General features: G+C 43.1%; 1 protein-coding gene across 1 annotated transcript in view; it reads right to left on the bottom strand.

Annotated features, from left to right (window-relative positions):
* Window positions 1–251: 251 nt before the first annotated feature.
* The window catches only part of NTRK2 (neurotrophic receptor tyrosine kinase 2), a 325605-nt gene continuing 303631 nt past the window's right edge, over window positions 252–22225 (bottom strand). Inside the window, exons 16-17 of the mRNA XM_032307203.1 lie at window positions 7027–7185; window positions 252–6196 (exon numbers count right to left, since the gene is read on the bottom strand). Of these exons, the coding sequence (XP_032163094.1) occupies window positions 6011–6196; window positions 7027–7185 (345 nt within the window). The 3' untranslated portion in view covers window positions 252–6010. The remainder of the gene's footprint in view (window positions 6197–7026; window positions 7186–22225) is intronic.

Consider the following 22225-nt stretch of genomic DNA (forward strand, 5'->3'; position numbering starts at 1 on the left):
GGAAAGTTCTGTTGGGTGGTGATGTTCTGGTTATCCAAGATAGAAGCTGAAAGTGCCAAGTAATGGAGGGGACTTCTTCCAAAGGCCACATACTCTTCTTTCCTTCAACTAATGAACAGTGCAGCCATCGGCAGTGACCCTAATTAAAATACAGACAGACGGACATGAAAAAGACAGACAGACTGCCAAAAGAGCATACATGCTGTGTGAAACGCTCTACATTTTTAAAGGAATTGTCATGTAACCTTCAGTGTCTCTTTTGGAGGATGTTATTTATTGTAAGACATCATTTTTATTAAATACACTGTAGTACAAGAGACTTTCCATGTCAGGTTGAGAGAAGCTGGTCACATGATTTACAAACAAAACTTTTTTTTTTTTTTCAAACACTGTTATTCTGGTGTCACTTTGAAATCAGCCAAGATGCAGTGGGTCTTAGTAAAGCAATGGACCTCAAAAACAGATCGCAAAACAAGAACCAGTAAGTATCAGCACAGAGACGTCACATTAAAAGGAAAATAAAGCAAATAAAAGAGAGTTCCAAATACCAGGTCACAATTTAAGGGGCGATGTATCTTCAGAGAGATATTGAAATGTGTGTGTGTGCGTGTGTGTGTGTGTGTGTGTCTGTGTGGCCTGGGTATATACAAACATCTCTCTGTGTACAGAAGCAGATGTAGAGAGTGTCCACATCTCTCGGCAGATTTGTAAGTGATGGGTAACAACCAATGAATGCAGGGAGCAATATTTCACAAGAATTTGGTCATTTGTCAAGGGATTACATATTTAAAATCCACATTTAATTCAAAGACCTCGTATTTAAAACAGTTCCAGTTGTTTTATACAGTATTAAAGCAATAGTAAGATATACAAGCTGCAAGATGTAGGTCTTTACACGTTTCATTTTCTCCGATTTTTCTTTTCCAGTCCAAACATGTGGCTATTAGCAGCTTTTGTTACGCTTGCTCCATTATGTCGAACGTTCAGCCAACCTTCACTCAGAATCATTTTTGTTAATGCACAGACCAAAGGAAAAAAGAAGAAGAAGAAGAAAAAAAAAACCAAAAAACAAAAGAAAACCACGGACCTGGCCTAGAATGCATAGACTTAAAAAATGACATCCCCATGTGTTCTCGTTTCGTCTCCTGAGACGTATGTAAAGATGGCAAAAGAGTTGCTTGGTTGCTGTTGTGAATTTCACAGTGTTTTGCCTGCAACACATACACACACATATATATATTTTTTTGCTTTGCTTTGTGTTGGTGATGAATGGAGCCAAAATATATATATATAAGTCAATGAATAAATAAATAAATACAGAAATAAATAAAGGTAGAAGGAGAAGGGGGCACAATGCAAAAACGAAGAATATTTAAGAACCTTTGACTTGAGCAGCAGTGATTCATTCCAGCCCCAACAATGAGAAAATACTCTTGCACATGCTGTCGTATCTAACTGCAAATCCCTCCCGCCCCAGATTCTTTAGAATAACATTTGCTCTCATGACCTGGGAGTCTCTACATTCCATGATTATGCCCTGTGAAGGAAGTGCTTTAGCTTCCATTGGCCATCTGAGGATTCGGTCACCAGCCATTCCCCTCACGAGATTTTCTGTGATGGACGGAACTGAGCTCAACATTGGGAATAAAAATCCTCAAATGGGAGGGAAAAAAAAGAGAGAGAGAGAGAGAGCAAGAGAATTGAGGGTGTGTGTGTGCATGGGGTCCTTTATTTAACAAGACAAACAATTTAATACTATTGGCATTATAGAAGATCCAATTTGCAAAAAGGGAAGGTTAAAAAGAAACATCTGTTTCTGACCAGGGGATCCTTTGTCATGGCTCTTTGCAAAGGACAGCACTTTATACTGTTGCTTCACATCCCCACTCAGCTATGGGAATTCCTAGACTCGCTTGCCTCGCGGTGGGGTCTTGGACTTCTCACTTTTGGCCTTTGAGACACTGGGCTCCCGACATTCCGGTTCTCTTCTGGAATGCTTGGACTCTGAACAGAAGTGTACAGGGGTCACCGTGGGACAAGGTGAGCATAACATAAATGTGCAAAAAGATGACCAAAAAAATCAATTTTCCTTTCCCGGACCTTTACATAAGGAGATCTATTTCAGTCTGCATTCTCCTTTGCAAGGAGCCAAGGAAAGGACTCAGTGTAGTGGGATGGCTTTGATTCAGTTGTTTTGGGAAGCACATTATCTTAAATATGTCTTCCACCCATGCAGTACCGCACAAAGTTGAAAAGTGCGATGTAGTCCTACCCACATGGAGAATGGAAGCACTAACCGCAAAAGGACATTAAAAAGTTTTGGTTATTCAGCAAATTTTAAGCAAATTAGTCATACTGCACCCTACTTACCATTATCTCTAGTATTGTGTGCCTATACATTTATACATAAGCCCACAAACACACTGTGTCTGTGTGTCTGCATATGTATAAATCCAGTATTTATAACACACATATAAATACATGAAAACACCACAGGTAGTGCGGATGTGAACACACGTGTATAATATGAATTCTGATAGGATCTTTTATAGCATAGTTCAAAATGTTTTCTAAAGAAGCCTGATTATGACGCTGGTTCAGTGTACAAGGATTTAGCTGAAGCTATAAGCATGATTCTATGTCACGATGTTTTAGCTCCTGGTCATCTCACGTATTTCCTTTTGTTCTTCGGACCGCGTTTGGCTTCGTGAGTTGATCAGTGTGCTTGCTTTCTTGGACCATTTGTCTGTATCCTGGAGTCTCTAGCGGGCAGAATCATGAACTTCAGAATCAGAACACTTAGAGTCAATCCCCCTGGTGCCGGAAACGAGCCTGGAGATTTCCAGCATGCCACTCAACTTCTCCGAGCCTCGATTGCCTCACTTATAAAAAATGGGGATGATTGGCTAACAGTGGCGAAAAGTGCCTGGAAAACTATGATGCGATCCGTAAATGGAAACGATGGTCAGGCTGAGTTTGGGCGAGGGAATTAGGTTCGTCCCTCCTGTGGTTGGAGTTTCTCACGAATTGGGTAGCAGGCCATATTCTGTGATCGTTACACTTCAGAACAAGGACGTCCCTTTTGTAAAAATCAAAAGAGCATGAGAAGAGGGGATGGTGGAGGAGCAGTGATGACTATTTCAAGCTATTCTCTGGTTCGTTCAATCTGGTATTCTTTCAATGCGAGACGTCTCTGAAATCACATACTCTTGAGACAACAGAGGAAAAAAATAACAATCAGCAATATAAATAACTAGAAAACTTTGCACTTGCATAGAATCTTTCATTTCAAGACCTAGAGGGACTTGTCAGAAGGGAAGGAGTTTTTGTTTGTTTGTTTTTGTTTTTGTTTTTGTTTTTGTTTTGCTTTTTTCTTTCAGAGGAAAACACATTGGAATGGTATAGAACCCTCCCATCTTCTCATTTGCCCTAAACAAATCCTTGCTTTAAAACTGCACAGCCCTTCTCGAATTTGATCCCTTCGCATATTTACCTCCTTTGCTCTCTGTTAAAATAAAACAAATCACTTGCAGCTTCTCCCCCCGCCCCCCGCCCCTGGCCCCCGCCACCCCCCTCCACCCCGCCCCCCAAGCAGCTGGCAGGTCACGCGGAATGACAAACCCGTGCAGGTGTTCAGGTCATCACGGATGGAATTTAGGAAGGTTTGGTACAAATCTGCCCCTTCGTTACTGCTTCACAGAGTGCCACAGTGTTTTAGCAGTACCGTGGTCCTTAATACGATAGATTCGTGCAGGCATATACCATGGAGATATGGCTTTCGTTATATTGTTATGTGCATTCTGGAGGGTTTTTTCACCGACAAAGAGAACGATCAGCTCAACTCCCGTGTCTCCTAGGCCAGCGTGGAACTTGAAGGAACTGTAGGGATTATCTTGTCCAACCCCCTTCACTTGACTGCTGATGCTACTGGATTTCCTTTTGTTGTCTGTTAATCGACACTTTTGATTTTTTTGAGAACGGGCTCTCAAAAACCTATAAATGGAAAATAAGGTGCTCCAGGAATTAAGGGCGCAAGCAAAACTGAAACAGAGCAATTGTACCTTCAGAAACAAATACGAAATAAAATGTCCTAAGATGAATTAAAATCACTCACTTTCAATCTGGCTTGTGTTATAAAGATGTCAAGTTAACAAAAGTCCCCTCACAGAGGGTAGCAAGTTTTCTTGAGGAACAGAAATATTTTTCTTTCTTGGTAAAACCGATCATCCAAATAACTGTAAATTTCTATTTAAATTTACAATCTCTTTTCGCAAAACTCATCACTAGACCCAGAAGCACACCTCCAAAGCTTGGTCTGGGCATAGCTTCCCATTGGCGTGCTATGCCTGATTTTTTTTTTTTTTTAATTTTTACGTCTTTTAATGGAGTGGAAAAAAAAACAAAACAGCATACTGACAATGGAGTACACTGGGAATGAAACCACTCTCCCACCCAGAGCCCAGAGCAAGGTCTCAGCCTGTGCACACTGAACATCAATGTAAGTGATGCCCCCAGGGTGAGGTTTCTTTTCCCTCGGGGACTGAGTCTGCCCTTCCCACAGTCCCACAGTCCGTTCCACGTGGATGAGAACATCCAGGCTTCAGGGTCCATCTCCACTAAAACCCATCACCGTCATATGACGCAGAGACATTGATACTCAGCTAATGAGCTCCATTAGCTTCCCCTAATTATATGTTATACCTCTTTACGGATCTGCTCTACATATCAGGGGCACGACGTCTGGAGCAGTAGTTTCTGCACACAAGGTATTAATCGACGAAGACCATGCACAATTTTGCTTGCACAGTTTAAAGGACAGGTAGGGGTGGAGGGGAGGGGTCGGAGGGAACTGCTATCTGAAAAGTTCAATATAATGCCTCCGAATTTATAACTTGTCTTATCTTTTCCAAGTCTTTGGCTTTCCCACCTGACCCTGAAACGATCTCTGGACAAGAATTCACCCATTTTCAGCTAAACTCGACAAAGGTTCAGCCGACAACACCTGGAAAGACAAACCAGGGTTGTTACCATGACGTGCAAAGACAAGACTGTCTGGGCGTGTGATGCGCCATCTTGCGTCTCATGGAAGCCATCTTTTCTCTCAACTACACCCTAGTGTTTCTGGTGATGGGAAAAGAATAGTCCATGGCACAGAGTTCAACAGTCTTTGTACTCCTCAGAAAGCTCCTCAGGGGAAGGTGCCGAATACATTCCTCCCAGCTAACAGTCGCTGGGTTTTTCCTAAGTAGGGACTGACGCCAGCTGATCCCAATGGTTGTCTTTGTTCCTCCCATACTGTGGGTTGTAATAAATCTTCTTTCTCTCTGGTTTTAATCTCCCATAGATAAAGGCTTCCCAGATTAAACACAAGTTTTCCTGTTTCATACACAGGCTTAAGCCATCCAAAAACAATAAGAACAGTAATAATAATAAATAAATAGAAGTGAATCCATAGAAACTCTCGATGTCTGTACAGCAGAAGTGACAAAGTTTAAGTCAAATATTTGTTTTCCCTTTTTTTCATCCACATCAAAGGCAGGAATACAACAAGGCATTGTTAGTTGTGGTGGGCAAACTAGAGTGTCTGCTGATATAACAAATCAGGGTTGTTAAGGCCTTTGTCTATGCAGAGTTAATAGGAATGCAGAAGCCAGATTGATTCAAAAGAAAGTGTAGGGGCTATGAAGCGAGGAAGACCAAAAAAGAAAAAAAAAAAAAAAAGACCAAAAAAAAAACCCCCCCCAAAAAAAAACCCCAAAGAAAAACCAGGGAAGAAACCAAGGGAGGTGGAAAGAGAGAAAGAGACAATGCCAAAAAGTAGTCCGTACTGTGTCTATGGATGGAGAAGTGCACATGGCTTCCCTCAGAAAGCCTCTCCATGTCTTTGTTGTTAATACTGTCGGAGTGAAGAACAGCAGATTGATGGCATCCGGCGGCAGTTAAACGACGTTCATCCTCTCGGCCCATCTGAGGAGGTGCATTGGGAAGGATCGGTCTGGGGGAAAGGGCCCTAGCCTAGAATATCCAGGTAGACCGGAGATGCCTTGGCCAAGTTCTGAAGGAGGGTGTGGATGCCCTTGATGTTCTTCCTCATATGGGGCTCTCTCTGCCAGCACCCCAGCATCAACTCGTAGACCTCCTGGGGGCACGTTCTAGGTCGCTGCAAGACTCGGCCCTGAGTGATGCATTCTATCACCTGGACGGGATGGAGATCGAAGACAGCGTCAGACAAGAGGAAAAACAAAGCCGATAACACAGATGTCTGTGAAAGGGAAAGGCTGCTCTAAAGAAACCCATTTAGCATTTGCTTTTTTTTTTTTTGAAGGAAGAGAACAATTATTGTAGAACAATTAATTTCATTGGTTTAGATCCCTTTTTCTGGGCACACTGAGGTCACCAACCTGGTGGAGAAATGTTTTCTGTCTGTGGGATGCTACCTCACTCAGGAATTCCAATGTGTTTTGGTCTTACTGGCCTATGATGGAGCCTGGAACTTTCACGTCTGGGTGTTGACTGACAAGGGGACCTCACTCGAGCTGTGGAAATGAGTGGAGTTGGGATAGAAAACAGATGCGGGCCTGAAGAGGATGTGAGGTGCCTGACCCGGAAGCTATGCCTCAAGTAGAGACAACGGTTGCAAAAGAATTGAAATAGGGAAATAAAACACAAGAATGTTCTAGTGAAATGTGAAAAAAACAAAACAACAACAACAAAAAACCAAACCTAAAACCTTATTGGAATACTACCAAAAAACCTAGCTGGCCTCTGAAGGCATGGGGTTGCCACACCTGCTACGAATTTACCAGATGAGCAGCACAAAGTGCTCCCACCACCGGTGAGTCCCAGGTGTGTGAGCAAACACCGCTTTTCTTTCTCTAGAACTTTTAAACTCAGAGAGTGACTAGACTCTGCCCATTGACGTGTAGGTCCTGAGAGGCCATGTGGGAGCTGCTGCCGCCCACAAGGCCACAGACCTCTGGCCTCTGGACCTCAGCCCTCGGGGGTCTTGCCCAGCCCACTGCGCACCTCGTTGTTGGACAGCTGGTACCAGGGCTGTTTGCCGTACGTGAAGATCTCCCACAACACGACGCCCAGGCTCCAGACATCACTTTCTGTGGTGAACTTCCTGTACATGATGCTCTCTGGAGGCATCCAGCGAATGGGCAGCATTGTGTGGCCACCGACCTGGTGGAGAAGGGGGAGAAAGGAGGCGTCAGTCACCCGAAAACCAAGTTCCCCTCATCAGGTAGGAGAAAGGTAGAATACAAATGGGAGACACTTTTGTCCTTCCTTTATTTGTATTTGTTAATTTTAATTATTTATAAAACATGAGGGAAACACAATTTCTTTATAAGAAAAAAGCAACAGAGAAGCGGGGCGAAGAACGGTCAAAGTATTTTTTTTTTAATATTTTTTACGATTTTCTCTTTCTGGTAACTAGATAGGGCAGAGACGACGTTGGGCAGGTGTTCATCCTGGATAACACACACACACACACACACACACACATGTGCTTCCTGGTATAAAGGTGACTCAGTCTTCTAATTAACAAGATCATGTTGACCAGGACACAAGCAGGAAACTGTGTCCAGAATGACCCACCAAGTGACTCTACTTTCTTGGCAAGTCCAGAGCTTCCTTCCACTCTCAGGTCTTAGGATGAGTGCACAGTGCTGCCTCAAATGCCCTCCCACAATCCAGCCATGGTCAGGGTAGAAGCGATTAGTCCCATTTCACAGATGAAGCAACTGAGGCTCTGATGGTTAAGCAGTCAAGTTTTTAGACCCCGAGCTTAGGACTTGCCTCTTAACTACAATTGACCTTATGTCCAAAAATAAATAGATACAGTTTGGGGAAAGTCCATTTTAGTGAAAACAGCACAGCTGAGGCATTAGATGGTGAGAGCATTACCATAGGCATAGGGTACTTCATTTGATAAGGACAGTTTGTTTAGGATTTCTGACTTCCTGGAGAAAAGTTAAGAATTTCACGTTTCTGTTTGTAGCGCACTGGGGCTGTCTGATGTCAAAACCATGAGCAAACTGGTGGTGGGTCCTGGTTTTCATGCTGGAAAATGCAGCACTACCAGTTCAAACATGCTGCCTGATGCCCGGACAGCAGGTGAGCACACAGAAACACAGGCATGAGACCCGATGGTCAGCCCCGTGTTCTCAGACAGATGCCACATCGAGTTTCTGCCCGATTACAATGGTCGGTGTCCATTTCTGTCTCATTAAAGGAAAGAAAGAGACAAACAGTGCCTGAAAAATGCTCCCTAACTCCTGAGCCCAAGGAGCTGAGAGTGTCCGGTCTGTTTAATATGCTTGGTGATTTCCAACAACCCTCTTAGCATCAAAGAGATCTTGAGTGTCGAAGGAGGAGAACGTTCTGTTGGGTTTTTTCTCCATTCTCTGTACAAGGACTCTAAATCTGACAAGTAGGGACACAAATTCCTGGGTCGGGGTAAGGTGCCCTCATATGTTTACTGTTCACTTTGAACACACCCACAGCTCTGACACTAAGTAGAGGTGGGTGGCCTTCCATCAGCTTTCAGTTTCATCACTCACTTCTCACCATGCAGTGATGGGCCAACAGGTTTCCATGGGCACAGATTTCCTTCATGGAGCTGCCTGGACATGCCTAAGGTGATGTCAATACTTTCCATCAGGGATGATATTCAAAACAGAAGTTGTGTGGCATAGGCAGCGATGGACCGGAAAGGACGCCATGTTGGTGCTGCTGGCCCCACTGAGGAACTGCCCGGCTCATGACCCTGGAGCCCCATGGGCCCAGAACTTTGGGAAAGGAAATGTGTGCCAATACACAAGGGGTTCCCCATGTTTCTAGACACTCCCAAGGACTCGGGACACCAAAGAGGAAAGCTCCCTTCAGGTGCTGATGACCCACAGACCTGCACCAAGAAGAAGACTTGTGGTGAGTGCGGGGAGCTACACGGTGCAGAGTCCCGTGGAATGAGAGGTCTCTGTGCAGGTTTTTAGTGGAAAAGACATATTTATTGACTTTATGGAAATATTTCAATTAGAATTCAGATTTATGATCAATATATACTTGGTCTGTGTGGGATAAAAAGAGAACTAGGACCTTATGGACAAACACATGGTAGTCTTTTGGATACTGGGCCCTCAAAAGATTAAGAGCCAGCTCCCCACAGAGGTTTCTAGGTCAGGCCACGAAAAACCCTATAACCTGTAAGTTGCCTCATTTCTGTGACAATCATGAAACACAGAGTCTTAAGGTATCTTGAGAGTTTGGCGGAAAAAAAAAGATTTGATTTTGTTTACCTTAGTGAATTAACTAATTTGCATGTGTGTTTGTGGGGAGAGGGAAAGAGACAGAGAATCACCTCCATACATCTAGAATCAGACGACTAAAATCCCACTGTGGGATGTGCTCACCTAACAAGATGCCATGCTTTCCATATTCCTGTGCATATACACTGGTAACGCCATGGGCAACACTTAGTTCGTGGTGTTGGAAGCTGGGCTCCAGGACTTTTAGTCAACGACTAGTTGCTAAACCGCTGTCCTAGTTGCTCCAACTATGAAATATGGGTAACATTTTATACCTCCCGGGGTTATGGTGAGGTAAACACTCAAACAGTCAAAAGTTTGGGAAAGTGTTTTGTAAATTCCAATGCACTGATGCATTCAAGGTGTCTTTTCCTTCCCTGTAGCCTTTACTATCTTATCTCCTCCATTCTGGAGACATTAGGAAGAGCCAGTGCACACGATTCCCCTCTGTGCCTTGCTCTGCAGGGACAGGTGCTCTGATGATAGCCCGGATTCGCCCAGTTTCTCTGTCCGATGTTGGAAATGGCCAGAGAAAAAGCTCCTGTTTCCTTTAAAGGAGGAAAAAAAGATCCCACTTTTGATTTACATGTTTTCCCATCTGATCATTTGTTTTATGTTTGAAGTCTCTTTGGGACACATTTTTCACGTTAATTCTTTCAAGAGTCCCTTCTGGGATTTCACACACGCTGTTATAAATAATGCTTTCCTTGTTCTGATGTCAAACGGGTGAGTTGTGGGAGAACCTAATAAAAGTTCAGACAGGGTTCACAAGTTTTCCAAACCCATTTAGAACATTTCTGAACATTTCTTTTGCAGGCCTTTCTCAGGATTTTGGAGCATGTCACAAAAGTAGACCAAGGGGGCGGGGGGAATAGAGTCACCGTTGTTACAAATTACTGTCACATTCCAGTCACAGCGACTGGATGGCTTTTGGACTTCACAAAGCCACATACGGCACAGCCGCAAACACAACGGGGCATTTGTTTTGCAATGTGCCACCTGGCAACTTGCCCTCACACCCTGGTTTCAATATCTGTGAGATGGAATGCCATCCCAAGTATGACACAGGGACTCAGAGAGGCTGCTTCAAGCATCAGACCTGCCAAGGGGCGGGTGGGGTGGGGTGGCGCCCTCCAGGGATCAGGCCCCTGCTCTGTGCTACACTCACCAGACTGAACTGAAGCCAGATGGGAAACCCATGTCACCAGGAAGTTGATTTGGACTTGAGATTTTTTATTTTCTTCAACCCAAGACCCTGGGGACCTTGTTCCTGCTGTGCCATTAACTAGCTTGGCTGAGTCACTTCAGGTCTGGCTTACTGGTAAAATGTGGACAGGTTAGACCAGATCTGGATTATTTTCAGCACAAACCCCTGTGGTTCTGTAATCGCTCGCCACCACTTGGTCACCATCATCGTCCACCAGCACAGAGTCATTCACCTTTCCAAAGAATTTCCACTCAAAGAATTTCCACTTGAACCCCGTAGTTACACTCAAGGGTAGACATTGGTTTGCTTTCACGTTGCAAATAATGCACCCAAATCTCAGAGAGTTGAAGGAGCTTATGTCCGTACACACAATAATGGCTGCCCACTGGATGTCTTGTACTTGTTCTCATGGGTCGTTCTGAGTGTTTGGCTTTTGCGATCTCTAATGCAGAGATTCAGTATTCCCTGTGTTCAGCCTCTACGGCCCGTCATGTGGTGCTTTGCCCAGGTCAATCCTACTCATGCCTCTTGGTAGTTTGATCCCTTTTCCTTTCTACCCACTCCCCAACAAGCTCCTGAAGATGAGCTCAAATTGCACCATTTCAAGGAACTCTCAGTCCTGTGGCAGCTCAGTGAGTTGCCCAAAGACAGTCCGGTGCCTCTCAGCACAGCTCTGGCACCATGGCAAGCATCCCTTTCTTCTCTTTCTTCTGCTAACAGATCACATGCCTCAAGAAAGATGGCTGCATCTCAGTCATGTCTGGCGGGCATGAGGGGGTTGGTTGGTAAGCATATAATGTCTTCGAGTAGCCTTCTTATGAGTGCTAATATTTGGAGAGGAATTCTCAAATGTTCTTAAAAAGAGATCAGTGTTCACTACTCTCCTATCTAACCTCCAGTAACTCCCTGGATTCATGTCAGAACCATCTTAAATTAAATGGATGGAAACTGGCTTATTTATTCAGTGCGACAAATAAGAACTGTTTAGTGAAATTCATAACTTTTTAGAATTCAACCAAAAATTCTGGAGTCCACATGGAGTCTGAGAGCTCCCTGAGTTGTGTGGGGGAACCTATTCCTTTCTTGATTTGTCATCTGTGCAATAGAGGGGAAGTCTATGGTACTGACCTGAAACTATTTGATCTTGGGGGGAAGTCTAGAATGATGTCATAATCATAAGATGGAGGATATAAGGGGAGAGGTGCAATGGGAGGCTATCTATTATTTTTCTACATCTTGTGATCAGCATCTCACATCTTCTGAAGCTGGAGAAAAAGGACAAACTAAAGAAGAAAGTTAAAGTGGGGCACCTGGGTGGCTCAGTCAGTTGAGTGTCTGACACTCGGTTTCAGCTCAGGTCATGATCTCCTGAATCCTGGGATGGAACCCTGGGTGAGACTTTGTGCTCAATGGGAAGTCTGCTTGAGATTTTTGCCCTCTGACCCTCCCCCCACTTGCTCTCTCTCTTTCCCTCCCTCTCTCTCTCTAAAATAAATACATAAATCTTTTTTTTTTTTTTTTTTAAAGAAGAGCATTAAAGAGTGAAAACAGGAGGACTGATGACCATCTTGGCCTTTTATAATGGCAACTTGCTTAAGTCAGCAAAGCGAATCTGAGGCCTATGGTCAAAAAGGAATTCCATAGTGTCTAAAATAGATGAAATTATGGAAAATAATGGATCTTGTTTTTAAAGTATATCAAGAAAAGGACTGTTCAGTTATCTCTTACTGTTTGTTTCCCTGACACATCATAATTTTGATGGTGACATGTATAGAATGATCAGATTAATCAAAAATAACCACTGTGCTCTAGTTAAAATACCTATACCTGAGCATCCTTTAAATATAACTGTGTGAAAGGTGTTTAAGACAATAAATCCTGAAGAAAATATTAAAAGACCATGGGTAAAATTGTAATCAATGACTGTACTATGTTTAAGTCAAATTGGACACATCCAATCAGTTCAACAACATTTCTTACCAAAGGAGCATTCTTTGGGTATACACTCTTGGTCATAAGGTTGTAAATTGTGAAAATTTCCCCTTGACCTAACAAACAATATGCTTTATTTTTCCATGTTGGAAAACTAGGATTAGGGAACTCTTGGTGCTTGCCACTTTGAAACCACTCTTCACACCAGGAGCCTCGCTAGGTTCTTTCTCATTTTTACAAATATACAAAGAATATTTATTGCTGGTACAAGTTAATGAGGAAGGCACAATCTCTTTTCCTGGTGTGCTGGGAGATGAGAGAGGAGGCGACAAGCTTAGCTCTCCTCCTTCCACTGCAATGACCACACAATGCATCTACCATCCTCCTTGTTCCCTCGTCATCTTTCTAACCCCTCCCCACCTCCCTTCCCTTCCTTTCACTTCTCCTATTGCCTCCATTCTGCTCAGTGTGGTCCCTTCCAGGTCCATTCCTGCTCCCTTTCCTTGAATTTCCTCTCAAATATCACTCACTCGTCCAGTTCCATTCCAAAATCCCATGTTGCGTTTTGTCTTATTCAATTCTTTCATCTCCCCCTAATGATCATGGCTGACCCCTCCACAACTCATTCTCCGGCTGCCATGATGTCTGGTTTCCCATCTATGTTTCGGAGAGGCATAATGGGAGAGGTGCAATGGGAGGCTATCTCCAGATCTGAAGCAAGTGCTTAGGTGGCTTTGAAACCACTGGTGATTTAAAGGTGAGTAATGCTAATCTGGGACCTTCTACACTCAACTAGCAAAGACCAATGATGCCTGGGAGGCCACTTTCAGCTTGTGGTGTTTAGTCAATGAGTGAGTGATAACTTGTTTGGAGGCCAAACATTTTACTCCCTTAGAAACACAAAGGCCAAAGGGCAAGTCCCATTAAGAGATGATTAGCTGTCAGAGGCTTTGGGGCACATGAAATATTGAAGAGGCTCCTAGACCTTCTTGTCATACCCTCTACCCAACGGCTTTGCTTCAGCAGTTTCTCCTGGCCTGTTCCTTAAAAATTCATGAAAGCTGTAAATTTTAAGAAATAGCTGGACCTTATTTACTTATTTGTTATGTGTTGCATCTGTAATATGAAGCTTAAAAAAGGAGAGAGAAACAGTTTATGCAAAATATTCTCATTGGAGAAGTGGAACTATTGTGGTCAGACTGTGGGCACTCTATGACCACATCCAGGAAGATCATAATCCTTCTATTAAGAAGAGTGATGGGATGCTTCCATGGCGTGTGGCTACTGAACCAGGGGATACTTCATGGGAAGAAATTCAGCCCTTCTTACTCTGCCTAGAAGCCCAAAATGAACCCAGATCAGGCTGAGTCAAGCGGAGCCCTGGTGACAGCCTGATCATCATCTCCTTTACAGTGGGAACTGATTATTGCTATGCTGGAAACCACTGTTATTCATAGCTCTGAAATCTCTCAGTATCTTTTTCTATTACCAGTGTGGTCAGGGATTATGAAGTAGTAACTTCAAGCCAAGTATTTTTGAATTAGTCAAAGAGAGGATGTGCTGGGCCCTATTGCTAACCATATATATATTTTTTAACATATGATGTTATTATTTGCTTCAGTGGTACAGTCTGTGAATGCTCAGTCTTACACAATTCACTGCACTCACCATAGAACATACCTTCCCCAGTGTCCATAACCCAGCCACTCTATCCCTCCCCCACTACCACCTAGCAACCCTCAGTTTGTTTCCTGAGATTAAGAATCTCTTATGGTTTGTGTCCCTCCCTGGTCCCATATTGTTTCATTTTTTTCCCCTTACTTCCCCACAGCCTCCCGCCCTGTCTCTTAAATTCCTCATGTCAGAGAAGTCATATGATAATTGTCTTTCTCTGATTGACCTATTTCGCTTAGCATAATACCCTCTAGTTCCATCCACATCGTTGCAAATGGCAAGATTTTGGGTTTTTTGATGGCTGCATAGTATTCTATTGTGTGTATATGTATATATATACACACCACATCTTCTTTATCCATTCATCTGTTGATGGACATCTAGATTCTTTCCATAGTTTGGCTATTGTGGACATTGTTTCTACAGTAACGATATTTTTGCAAATACTTTTTTTCCCCACAATTAAATCTCTGCTGTCAGAATAAGGCAATTGATCATGTTTTGAAGGTAAAGGACATAGCTAAAATTGCTCTCTCTGGAAACTTGGATTCTAGGTTAGTAGATAAGGTAAATTGAATATAAAATTTCCACCAAAAATTGATTTTGCTTTATTCTACCATGAAATAGTAATAAAAATGATGAAAATAACAATAATAACACCTCATGTTTATCTAATACTTTTTTGATTTTTCTTATCATTTCATATCTATTCATCTTATCATTATTGTACCTACCCCAAAATATGTTTATGAAGATGAGATGATCAATTATTTAATCACTTAAATTATTATGTGATTAATTGATTTAATGGATTCATTAAATCAATTAATCAACGGATCAATTAAAGATTAAATTTTTGTATTAGAAAATCTCTGTGGTGCCATTGTGTGATGCCATTTATATGACTTTCTTGAAAAGGCAAAATTATAGGTCTAGAGAACCCATGTTTGTCAGGGAGTGGGAATTGGTTGGAGGGGGCTTACTTTATGGGGACACAAAAGAATTTTGGGGGATGATAGCAATGTCCCACAACTCCATTATGGTGGCAGTTAAGTGACTGTGTTTGCCCAGACTCAGAACTTTACACTAGAGAAGGTGAATTTCACTATATTTTATCTCAGTAAACCTGACTTCAAAATCAATCAGTCAATCAATTTATTAGAGTAGTGCTCAGTATATAGTAAATGTGCAAACAATACTAGCTGTTGTCTTATTATTCTAAGTATTTGATTCTTCCTTCTCCAGTAATCCTGTGGGACTACTTAGACATGATCTTTTATCCCAACTTAAGAGCTGAGGAATCTTTAGGCCCAGAATTAAAGTGATCTACCCAAGGCAACACAGCTAAGTCATGGTAGAGTCTATAGCAGGACCTAGCTCTCAAATTCATGGCACCCTTCCCATTCTGTCTCAAGTCTGACATGGAGTCAGATTCAGAGCTAGGAAAGTCTCTCTGCATTAGACTGCTTGGGGTGTCATAACAAAATACCATAGATTGGGTGGCTAAGACAACATTTATTTTCTTGCATTTCTGGAGGCTAGAAGTCCAAGATCAAGGTTCCAGTGAGTTCAGTTTCTGGTGGAAGCTCTCTTTCTAAACAGAGCTTGTATGTGTGCAGAGAGAAAGTGATCCTCCAATGTCTTTTTTTTTTTTTTTATAAGAATACCAATCCTATTGGATCAAGACCTCATCCCATGACCTCATTTAACCTTAATTACTTCTTTACAGGCTCCATCTCCAAATATCCTCACACTGGGGGCTAGGGCCTCGACATATGAATTTGGGGGGTTGGGGGAACACAGACATTTAGTTCATAATACTCTCCTTGCCAATGTTCCCCCTTCTGGCTCCAGTACATTCTGGGGAAGCAAGAATAGCTCTATGTACTAGGAGCTGTGTAATTCTGGCCCAGAATGCAATTCTGAGGTTCTTTGTCAGCATCTTCATGTCCCCAACTCAAGATTTGAGCCCATTGTTCCTTTCCCTCCTGGGTAACTCTTGATTATTACCAACTAATTCTAAATCTTATCAAACAGTTTAAACTGCTGTTGTCCCACAGAAGATTCAGTTCATTTCCATTGCAAACCTTAGGGCAATCTCAATCCAAACCCTATTTCTCTATCCCCTCCTCCACCTGGGGTTCCCTGGGGGGTGGCTAAGGGAGAGCAGGCAGACTCGGGACTCCCTAGTGATGTGTAGATAAAGGCAGAGGGCTTCCCGGACTCTGTGTTGCCGTAAGCAACATCCCTCACGGGTCCTGTTGTCTCCTGCTTGTGCACTATATACAATTCAAAAAACAAAGAACCCAGTCTCAGCAGTGACTATAGTTTCATCTTATTTTACATCTGGCTCTAATCAGAAGCATATTAAGTCATCTCTCAGTGAAGCATAAAACTACAGTTGCGCGGACGTTTAAGAATCACATTTGGATCTAGAAACACAGATTTCCATCTTAATCATTGAGTGAAACTAGAAGTAGCAGCACGTGTCCCCCTGCCTCTGACTGCTGTCCCCAGCCTCATCCCACTAACTCTTATCAACCTGGATGGGAAGTTTCCTGAGGGGATCAAGGGGAGGATGACACTTTGGAAAGCACTAATACAGCAAGCTGGCTGGAGTGTTGCACACTCTAATCATAGACATTTCATCAAGCTGCCATTTTTTAAGTGTTCAGTGTTCCTGAGCCTTTTACGGCCTCCTAAGCATTACGGGTAAACCCATGAGACCATCTGACTCTTTTAACATTTGAGACCAAATCACTGCATCCTTTCATGGTGAAAAGCCACCAGGGACAGACATGCCCTGAGCAAAGGCAGTCAGAAAAAAGCAGGACCAATGTATGCTTGTGTCATTGTCTACATTAAGGTGGTTTTAGTGTGTTGGTTCGGCACCAAAATTCCAATATGAAATCGTTTCTACGGAAATAATTCCGAAAAGCTGCTATTCCAGCTAGCTTTTACAAAGGAAGAAATCAGTGATTTGTCAACAGAGTAGGAAAACACAACACAAAAAGCTTCTCTGTAATAGAACGAGCTCTCCCATCATCAGCAGTGATTACGGTGGTTACTGCTGCCCTGGGTGCATCAAGTCCAGTAAATGGAGAGATCAGGTTTCTGGGTGGACACCATCCATCTGTCCCCCCATTAACCCCAGCCTGTTAGTTAACACTGAAGACCCTGCCAGCATGTACATTCCACCATTAGCCTGAGATGAAGACTTAATACACCAGAGCCAGTTTCAGATGAAAAAAGTCTTCTTTCCACCCAGCTGCAGACAGGGAAACTGATGTCTTGTGTCCAAGGGAATGTAACGATAATGAGAAAGTTGCTTCCTCCAGGGAGCTCTGAATGCCTACCTGGGCATCATTATGGTCCTTTTCTGCAATGTCTGTGATACATGTAATGCCTAGAGATTGTGACCTTGGTTACAAAAGATCTGTGGTTCTTATGATGATCATGAGACCTAAGAAATAATATATATATATATATGTACATATATATGTACCAAAAAGTTTTAAATGTAAGCTAATTAAAGCTAAATGAAAGGCAATGTCTTTAACACAGAGCCTTGCACAGAATAGGTAACCGAGAGTTAATTTTATATATATATTGTACATATATACAAATATATATATTGTACCTATGTTAAAATATATATAAATATATATAGTACACACATATATATATATTATATGTACAATATATATAGTACATATATATAAATATATTGTATGTACAGAGTGTACTTTGTGTGTACTTTTTATATTGTCCATATATATATATATATATAAAATTAACTCTCAGTTACCTATTCTTTGCAAGACTCTGTGTTAAAGTCATTGCCTTTCATTTAGCTTTAATTAGCTTACATTTAAATTCATTGATCTCCCATCTCTCCAGACATACCCACGGACAAAATATACCCATAGAAAGCGCACATATTATGAGAACTGGAGCTCTCTTTCCTGTCCAATGATAGCGGCAGCTCAGTGTTATGGAAAACCAGCGTGGTGTCACCGGGTGCTTCTCAAACTTTCCCCCAAAGCACCCCAAAACACAGAAAGAAGTAAATGATCAGGAATGCAGGGGAATAACTGGGACCATGTCTGTGGGTCACCAGCCCAAGGTGCTGATGGCAAGTGTGGAATTTCTTCAAAGTTCTATGTTTCATCTTTAACATCTGATGTAATTGATGCATTAGACTCCATGATGCATTATACAAAAGCAATGATTTGTCTCCAAATCATTTATGAAAATTGATGCTTTGGAAATATGGGCCATGTTCATTTTGTGGCTTCATGGGTTTCTGGTCTTAACACAACATCCTATGTTCAAAGGCTACCCAGACTCCTGGTTAAGAGGCATTGGTGCAGAAACACAAGATGGCAAGACCACACTGGAGACCCATGAAGCAACAGAATGAACACAGGTTTGGAAGTCAACAGACCTGGTTTCCTGTTTTAGCTTAGCCACTTTCTAACTAGATGAACATAAATTAGTTTATGCCTTAGAGTCTGTCTTTTGCATTGCAATAGGAATAAAACCTATAAGCCAAATATAACAAGTCTGTGTGAGGATTCTGTACAGCCCTGCCCACTAATGCCTATTCTTGAGGGGTACCCTTCACTCTCTGGCCTGCATAAATGCCCCCTCCTGGAGTCGTCCAACATGGCAACCTGCACCAGAAGCCCAGAGCTCTATTCTGGTGCTTGTATGACTCTCCATGTGACTTTGGTAAGTCATGGCCTTCCATAAAGCCATCAGTTTTTCCTTTATGGACTAGAGATGACTCTACTTACTGCATCACATCTGGGAGGCTCAGTGAGGCTGTTGACACAAAGCATGGTATAAGTGGTAACACCCAACCCACATGCAATTCCTCATTAATCTTGCTTATTTTCGTTGTACCTTTCTCAGAGTATATTTCAACAAATCTGTATTTGGCAAGTGCCATGTCCACTGTGGGGAAACAACATTGGAGGAGCGTCCCTGTCCTATGGAGCTTTAATTAGCTTACACAATGCCAGGCTGAGGACTGACGCCATGGTGGGAATGTGAACAACTGGTTATGCATCATGATACTGGTGCAGTCTGGCCAACAGCTTAATCTACCAATGCTTTCCACTCCCTTCCACTAGGGCGTGTGTATTTAGATGGCTGAGCACTTGTCACCTGTCCAAAGGATCACAGGAGGAAGATGACTGGGAAATAGCAAGATGGGGAGTTTTCAAAGAGGACTGATGAGCTGATCCTCCCTGAAGCTCCTCAGAAGAAGTTGGCGGCAGAGCCCCAAAGACGCTGTGATGGCGGAGTTGTGTTCAGCTTTGTGGATGACGTTTAACATCTAGCTACCATTTGTTGCAGGCCTACCCTCAGCAAGTCATGGCCATGAACTTCACACACATTACTTCAGTGAGCTGTGTTGAACTATAAACCAAGCCAATGCAGGAGCGAAGAGGGCACGTCAGGTAGGGATTGCCTGTGACTGCGTGTCCCTGAGACCGTGGCATACCCACGGAGGGCATTCACTTTTCTCACTTACGGGAAACCCCAGAGTATGCAGTCAAGGGCTGGAGGGATACTCTAAGATGTCCTGCAGGGATGCCTGGGTGGCTCAGTTGGTTAAGTGTCTCGTTCTTGATTTCAGTTCAGGTCACGATCCCGGGGTCTGGGGTCAAGCCCCCCCCCCCACCACTGGACTCCGAGCTCAGTGTGGAGTCTGCTTGAAATTCTCTCTCTCCCTTTCCCTCTGCCCCCTTCCCTCGCTGCTCATGCACACATACTCTCTCTCTAAATAAATAAATAAATCTAAAAAAAAAAAAAAAAAAAAGGCTTCCCAAGGACCTTCCACTTCTTTCTACCTCCATTTTGATCTCCCGGCTCTTGGTCCCACTGTCTCCTCCCTGGGCCACTGCGACCACCTGCTAACTAGTCCACCCACCTCCCTTCTGATCTACCATCTGCACACTAGCCGGATAATAGTCTTAGAGTTTTAGTCGTATCAAACCGTTTCATTTTCTGCTATAAATTCTTTAATGACTTCCCATTGCCCTTAGGATAAAATGAAAAGACATTAAAGTGACTGCTAGAACCCCTGTTGGTCTCAGTGTCTTTTCCCCCAGTCTGCTCCCAGTGCTTGACTCCCCTTCCTCACACTGACCCTTCCACTTTGGTCTTCCCTCTTTCTTAAGCATCCCTAGCGCTCTCTCGCCTCAGATCTTTCACACATACAGCTCCTTGAGTTTTTCCTGACTTACACTTGTCCCTTGGGACTTGAATACCATATTCTTAGACATCAAAAGCAAGTGAAACTATCAGGTAGCATGACTTACTTTCCCCTCAGCACCGATCTGCTTTAACGATGTGCTTGTTTGTGTGGCTACGTGTTTGCGATCTAACCTCGGCCTCTAGACTCCAAGTTTCATGAAGGGTGCCCTCTTCTGTGCTTGGAGGCTCAAGAGATATTTGTCAAATGAGAGGATTGCATCTGGCTGCCTCGGGGAATGGCCCTGGCAGCCAGACACTACAGTATGGGATAAATACGAAAAGAGAACCAGGGGCTAAGGCCAAAAAGGCAGCTTCCTGTCAGCCCCACTCAGGGTTGTCAGCACAGACCCCTCGGAGTTGAGGGGGGTATCTAGAGGGGAAAAGGAAAACATAGACAGTAGCTGGTTTGCTTTAGAGAGTGACACCCGTTTCTAATTTAAACTGTAAATAAGGAATGGAACAGGCATATGCAGTACACCGAGTAAGAAACATATGGGACAAGTTACCAAGAAAAGCTGTAGAAGCTGAAGATTAATGGGGCTGAAGTGACCCATTGGTAGAGGAGAGGGTGTGGGTGCTGTGGAAAGTCAGAGAGAATGGAAGGGCTGAGTGCCCTGTTCCACAGGTTCCCTTTCCTTTGCTTGTCTCTTGGGATGCCCTCTTGGCCACTCCAACTTCATTCTCTGAAGCGACCCCACTTACGGATGCTACCCCTTGGTCCCACTGGAATTTTCCCAGGGAAGCCTCCCACAGGAAGAATGTTGCTTGAAGGTGGGAGAGGCTTGTCCTTGAGTGGCTTTGGCGTGGCACCATACCTGTTCACTCTCGCCAGCTGGAGAGAACAACGTGGCAGAGGGGAATTAAGGAAAGGGCTTCTGCAGCAACCCAACCTCCCCTCAGCACTCCCACTGCCTCCTTACAACCTGCCCTCTGCCTCTCACCTCCCACCCCAACTCCACAACCCTTGATCATGACCAGTGTACTAACAACTGCAGTTCAACTAAAAGCCACACCTCCATCCCTCAAGGGGCTATCCACTTCCGTCACGGCGGATAATATTAAGCAATCTATTATAACATTATTTGGATTCTCAAACCCTCATTGCTCAGAGTTTAGATTAACATTTTTAACTGTTGAATTTAGCATCATTGCTTGTCTTGGTATCATTCACTCACTCAGCAGAATTATCATTATCACTATAATTTTTTTATTTACTTTTTATTTATTTTCAGCATAATAGTATTCATTATTTTTGCACCACACACAGTGCTCCATGCAATCCGTGCCCTCTATAATACCCATCACCTGGTACCCCGACCTCCCACTCCCCGCCCCTTCAAAACCCTCAGGTTGTTTTTCAGAGTCCATAGTCTCTCATGGTTCACCTCCCCTTCCTTTTTCCCCCAACTCCCTTCTCCTCTCCATCTCCCCATATCCTCCATGCTATTTGTTATGCTCTACTAATAAGTGAAACCATATGATAATTGACTCTCTCTGCTTGAATTATTTCACTCCACAGAATTATTTTTGAGCTACCTTCAGTATTCTGGGCATTGTCCTAGACCCTGGGGATATGGATGTGAACCAGTTCCATGTTCTCATGAAGGTTTCATTTTAGTGGGACATAAACAGATGTCTATGCATCATGAAGTCAGGTGGTGATAAATACTGTGGAGAAAAGGAAGTAGTAAATAGATGCAAAGGCTAGAAAGGCATACTAATTTAAATAGAAAAGTTCATCAAACACTCTTCTGAGCAGGTGATAACTAAGCAGGAACCAGAATAATAAGACATGCAAACATCAGGAAGAAGTGCATTCTAGGCATTGGGGTCA

This window comes from Mustela erminea, chromosome 12 (assembly GCF_009829155.1).
Source record: "Mustela erminea isolate mMusErm1 chromosome 12, mMusErm1.Pri, whole genome shotgun sequence".
NCBI classification, from domain to species: domain Eukaryota; kingdom Metazoa; phylum Chordata; class Mammalia; order Carnivora; family Mustelidae; genus Mustela; species Mustela erminea.